Source organism: Suricata suricatta, chromosome 17 (genome assembly GCF_006229205.1).
Source record: "Suricata suricatta isolate VVHF042 chromosome 17, meerkat_22Aug2017_6uvM2_HiC, whole genome shotgun sequence".
Taxonomy (NCBI): domain Eukaryota; kingdom Metazoa; phylum Chordata; class Mammalia; order Carnivora; family Herpestidae; genus Suricata; species Suricata suricatta.
The window spans coordinates 27,443,769-27,449,768 of NC_043716.1; the positions used below are offsets into that span (position 1 = coordinate 27,443,769).

Genomic DNA, 6,000 nt, shown 5'->3' on the forward strand with positions numbered 1-6,000 from the left:
AATGAGTATGTAATGGCTGGAGCTTGGGCAGCCTTCTTAGACTATGACGTAGAGTTTCAGGTTGAAGCAAATAGAACATGAAGGGTGGCCTTTAATACTGTGAAGGCACATCCAGGCTTCTTTTACATGAGAGGAACACATTCTTACTTTGTTTAGGCCATTATTATTTTGTGTTTTCTTTCTTTCTTAAAACTACCTTATTCAGCATCTAAGTGTGTCGTTTCTCCACCTGGGATATACTTCCTTTCCTTCTTTCCCTGGCCAATTTTGTTTGACTTCGCAAGATGACCCAGTTTGGATGTCATCTTCTCTAACAGGCCACTCCTGACAGCCCCCTAGGCTTGACAAGCAGCCACTGTTGTCTCCTTGTGGTAAAGAGAGAGTCCCTCTTTATAGCTAAGCACCGGTCCCGTGATGTCCGATGGCTCTGATGACTGGTGGTCTTTCCATCGGCAGGACTATGAGCATTTTCAAGGAGTGAGTCTCGTTCACGTCCAGTTATCTGGTACCTATCTGAGCAAGTGGGGAGGAACTGAGGAGCAGGGGTGTGGGGGTGTGAGGGTGGGCAAGAAGTCCCAGCACTTCTCTGGCTTTATTCGGGGATCCTATACCATTTCTTCCACTGACAAGCAGATGCACCAAAGGGCAGCTCCCCTGAGGTTGACGAGGAAGAGAAAAGCACCCTGGAGAGTGACACAGTACGAACATGATTTCTGAAACTTCTAATTGCATAAACTTTACCACTTTACAAGGCACGTTCATGGATACACATTCTCCTACTTCATTCTAACAACCTAACCAGGCTCTATTATCATCCCCGGGGCTTAAAGGGCTAAATCGCTTGCTTAAGGTCACAGGGCAACTACGTGGCCAAGTAGGACCTGGAAATGAGGTCCCTGTAGCTTCATGTCTCCAACCTGCACTGCTCAGGGGGAGTTAGGAAAGCAAACCATGTGCAAAGCACACGTAGGCTGGTGTGCGCAGGCATGTGCATGAACTCACACACACCTGGGGCACAGATGGCAGGGGCTCCAGATGTTCCAGTGGCATTTTCCCTCGAGGGCAGGAGTGATGGCAGAGAAAGGGGCACAGGGACAAACATGCAGCTGCCGTGTGCAGTCGGTCTGCCACTCTGCTCAAGGACAGGCCCGCCTTGGACAAGCGCAGGGGACACGGGGAAGCAGGGAGGACTGGGGACAGGCAGCAGCCAGGGGACGTCCACATGCTCTCAGCAACTGCACCAGGCTGTCATGGGCACTGGCTATTTCATGCATTCACCTCCCCCGGAGCGAGAACAGACATTGTCAGGCTAAGAGATGGCAGCACACAGCACGTCCGTGATCAACAATTTATTTTTCTACCTCAGTTGCTTACAGGGGGAAAAAATAAACCGTCATTAGGGAGAAGCACAGATGAACTATTTACAGAGATGAAGGAAATCCACAGTGGCCATCACGTCTGTGAGGCGAGCATACAGGACAAGTTCGCCAAAGCAAAGCAATGCATAGCAAAACAAAATAAAGGCGGGATGGGAGGGAGCTGTACAGACACGCTTTAAAAAAACAGCACTCATGAAAAGGCCTGCAGGAGGATGAAAGGACCAGTTCCTACGTCACGCGTCTTTAATGAGATGGACCAAACCACGCAGGGTGGGTCTCAAGGACAGTGACATTCAAACAGGCGGATCTGCTCACCTTCCAAGCATCCAATGGAAACATGCGGGTCACTTCTCACAAACTCTGAGCGTGAACAAAGGGGTGACTCTTGAGGGTCCTGTGGAGTCATACTCCATTAATCCAAGAGGGCGGGGGTATTTTATTTCAGATGCAGACGTGGAGGGGATCAGGATCATGGGAAAGGCAAGCCCTTCCGGAGGGGTGACATCAGGGGTGCCAATCAGACCTGGAGAGACCCTCTGTGTTCTGTTCTGTCCCCTCCCACCCCTGTGGGCCAAGGGGCCGTGATGCCAGCAGGGAACACAAGGCCGGGGGGGGCAGAGAGGTGAGGGCGGGGGTGCTGGGGAAGGAGCGGCCTGGCGTGGATCTGTGTCCACAGTGCCCAAACACGGCGGTGCCCAGGGGCCTCCGCTGTTTCTTCTCCGAGACAGGTGGACTTAATATTATTGACAACAGCCATTGATGGACTGGCCCCCAAAGAAAGACAATGCTGGCTTTTCAGATAGTTTTTCTTCCCATTTCCCACACATTAGTATTTACAGAAACAGAAGGGGTGTGTGTGTGTGTGTGTGTGTGTGTGTGTGTGTGTGTGTGTGTTCACTTTTGGTACTGTCCACTACAGGACCTAGGCACTCCAAGTCACACATCCCCAACTCCCATGGGCCATCAGCACTAACAGCTCAATATTCAAAGTAATTTGAAGCCTGAGTCCTGGATTCCCCTGAGAGGCTCTACAGAGTTTGTGAGAAGTTTCCCTCCGGCCCGTTACATTCCAGGTGAGGGTGGGAGGCGGGGGTGGGCGGGGAGGATGCTTACACTGTGTGCAAGAAGCCAAATGCCAGGGGAATCGCACAAGACCAACAATTTGCTTTTTCAACTGAAGGAAGAAATGAGTCTTCTCCAAGAATTAAAAACGAGAAAGAGAACATTCGTTCAAATGGGCAGCTAGGACAGTCTCGGTGGGGGCACGGACAGCGGCCGGCGGCCGGACTGTGTCCTCTGTCTAGCAATGGTAGCAAACCCCACTTTGTTATGCCCCTCTTAAGAGCTAGTTGATAAAAATTATGTCTTGTGAAATCGGCATATAGTCTGCAAAGTGAAATAAGAACAGAAATTAAAAGATTAAATGGAAATGAGAGTTCAGAGCCAGGGATGGGGTGAGGGGAAGAGACGAAACAGGGGAAGGCCGTTGAGGAAGATCAGAATTCTCTGAGCCCCAGTATTTATCCTCCAGGGGGACGGGGTGGGGGTGCACGCAGGGGACACTGGGCCTGGGAAGGAGGAGCTTCTCCCATGGTGGCTGGACATCGCTTGATCTTCTAGAGAACTACGCACTCTAGCAATTACGTACACATGTCCAGCATCTCACTCACATGCACAGAATCCTGAAGGTGGGGGCTGCTTACCACCAGCTGGGCAGCCCGGACACAGGGGCAGACGGGGCTCCGCGGAGGGACACGGGCAGCCGAGCCCAGGACAGGAGGCACGTATTTGCAGAAAGGGCCTGCTCCAGTGAAAAGCAGGGCCCTCTGTCCTGAGGGGGCACCCAGGGCGCTGGGAAGTGAACAACCTCAGCAGCTCTCTGGGACCCGGGTGTCCCCTCATCTGTCCCGGCTAAGCCCTCGCATGGCCCACAAGGAGGGTCCAGAAAGGGGCTGGGAGGGGCACGGCATGGACACACAACGTGAGAGAGTCTGGGGGTGGCAAGTGGATGGAGTGGCGCTTGGCGAGGACATGGAACATAAAGATCAGGAGGCAAAAAACCTCAGGGCCATTTGGTGGGGACAGCTGTGCTGCTGTCACTGACTCACAGAACCCCAGGGTGCAGGGAGGGGCCGACCTGGGCCATAGCTCTGCACCCCAGCCCACTCGCCAGACCCGGCAAAACACTCCTCACTGGCACGGGGCAGGAGGCGGATGTCAGCACGCTCCCAAGCTCCCCTGGCCTGCAGATCCTGTCCCGGGGTGGATGCTCCAGGAGGGGTCAGGTTTGGTTCTTGAGGGGAGCCACCACAGGGGACGCTGGTTGGGAACAGCGGACGGGGCATCCGCCCTGAGAGAGGCAGCAACTCCAGGGGTTGAGGGCCGCAGGGGCTGGACTCTGAAAGCAGCTGGCTCCTCCCAGGGTGACCAGAGCGGCCAGGCTCAGCCACCAGGTCACCTTGCCCCAGCCCAGGGTCACCCCACACACCGACCCTCCCTGACAGCAGGTGGGGTGGCCTCACTCTTGTGGCTCCTGACGGCCTCTTTGTGGCCATCGGTGAGGACACACAAGAGACTTCACACCTAGGGTGTGAGCTTGCAAGGGTGGGGACAGGAGAGTCTCATGCTGTCAGACAAGAGGACAACCAAGTCCCACCGGTCAGGGAGCCCCTGCTCAGACAGATTCCTGTCCTAATCAAGTCCAGCTGACTGCGTTAAGCTATAGGAGCCGGTAACTGTGGCACACAGGTCCAGGACAGGGTCACTCTTAGCCCCCTCCAGGTCCCTCACACCTCTGCTCTGTTCCAGAGGTAGCTGGAAGACTCGGTCTCATCCCACTGGACCCTGGTTGGTCTCTCTTGCATCTCTGTCTTGCATTCATAACTGCTGAGGGCAGATCCGAGGACACAGGTCCTTTAGTTTTACCAGATGTTTCCTGGGCTGGCTCAGGAGGCCAGGGCAGGCTCTTAGATGAGACAGGGCCCTTGGCATGGGATCTGTCACCCCCCTAATTATACCATGTTAGGATCCCCCAACTCTGCCTGCCTGGGACTAGTGCCGAGGGGGCAATGGCAGCCTGCTTGTGATGGGAGGCAGGTGTGCAGAGCAGCATGACGCTCTCATCGAGCTAGGACATGAGCCTACATGTTCCCTGCTGAGGAAGCCAAGAGAGGGAGGGAAACGAAAGGCCTTCCTAAAACTGCCACCAGCTCCTGGGCTGGGGAGGACAGGCAAGAAGTGAATAGGGACATTGACAAGCCAGCTCTCCCTGGGAGGGACAGTGTGCACGTGCGTGTATGTGTGTGGACCACGCCCCCCCCCCCCCCGCCCTTTCTTTACGCTCCAGAATGGCATCATCCCACACAATTTCTATTATGCTGTGCCACTGGCCACATGTGCCTACTGAGTGACTGATGTGTGACCAGTGTGACTGAGAAACGGGAGTTTTCATTTTATTTCATTTTAATTTAAATCTAAATTACAGTAGCTGTGTGTGGTTAGTGCAATCATCCTGGACGGATGGATGCTAGAGAGAGTGGAATGCAGTGGTTAGGACCCAGACCACCTGGGTCTGAATCCTCGCCCTGCTCCTTGGTGCTTGTGACCCCCTGAGCAGGGTTCCTGCCCTTCCAGGCCTCAGGGCCCACATCTGCAGATGGGGTGGTCTGATGTCTGACGGAGGCGCACGCTTCCCTGGCTGTGGTGCCTGCTGCCCTGCTTTGAGGGCCCACGGTCACTCCAAAGCAGCCATTTGATGTAGAGAAGTGGTGGGGTGAGGGGCGGGGAGGCTCCGAGAACCGGCGGCCCCAGGGGACACGCTCATGGGGAAGACTCCCCTACTTGCACTCTTTCGTACACCACTTCTCTACGATGCCTGCCTCCCCTGCCCTTCTCACCCCTACAATCAGCAAGGTGCACAGACCCCAGGGACTATCCTGCCCAGGCCCCGGGTTTACAGAAGGCAGAAGCGAGGCCCAGGGATGGGGGTGATCTGCCTGTGGCCTGGGAAAGAGCCTAGGGCTCTGTCACTGAGTGAGGATCTGTTCCCTGCAGGGCTCCCAGTGCCCCCAGTGCTTCCTGACTTCCTCCAGAATGCCCTTCCCTGCCCCGAAGCTCGGGCAGCGGTGGGCAAATGCTGGGTGAGCCCCTCCTGAGCCTCTCCCCTGCCTTCCTCCCTGGCTTCTGGACATGACCCTCTAAGAGCCTGAGCCCTCCCGAGGCTCTGGGTCCAGGCAAGATGACCAGCCAGGAGTGAAACTGCCAGACGCCCAGTCCTGAGGGACCCTTCCCCCCCCCCGGCTCCCCGAGAACCCAAGAGGACAAAGCTCCACTGCTAATGCCTTTTCTAGAAACTACGGCTGTCCAGCTCTGTGCACAACACCCCAAGCATCCCTAGGTACTGTCTGTACTCCAGGTCGGGGAAAGTCTGGCTCACCCCCTCAGGGGGCAGGTAAAGCCCTATCAACATCACTTCCTTGAGCCCCCTCCCCCCAACCCTTGCGAGCCCATGCCTGTCCTGGCTGCCCACCTCAGGTGGGGGTCCCAGGCCTCCCCGCTGCATGGGAGCTGGGGAACCCTGGGCACATGAGCAGGCATCACTGTGGGATCTGCCTCGAGTTTC

General features: G+C 55.7%; 1 protein-coding gene across 6 annotated transcripts in view; it reads right to left on the reverse strand.

Annotated features, from left to right (window-relative positions):
* MSI2 (musashi RNA binding protein 2) overlaps positions 1 to 6,000 on the reverse strand; it is a 379,699-nt gene that overhangs the window by 40,191 nt on the left and 333,508 nt on the right. The window contains exon 11 of one of the 6 annotated variants that reach the window (XM_029929167.1): positions 1,335 to 2,765. The exons of the other annotated variants lie outside the window; for them this stretch is intronic. Coding sequence (XP_029785027.1) covers positions 2,725 to 2,765 — 41 coding nt within the window. The 3' untranslated portion in view covers positions 1,335 to 2,724. Of the gene's footprint in view, positions 1 to 1,334; positions 2,766 to 6,000 lie in introns of those variants that run through there. 6 annotated transcript variants of the gene reach the window in all.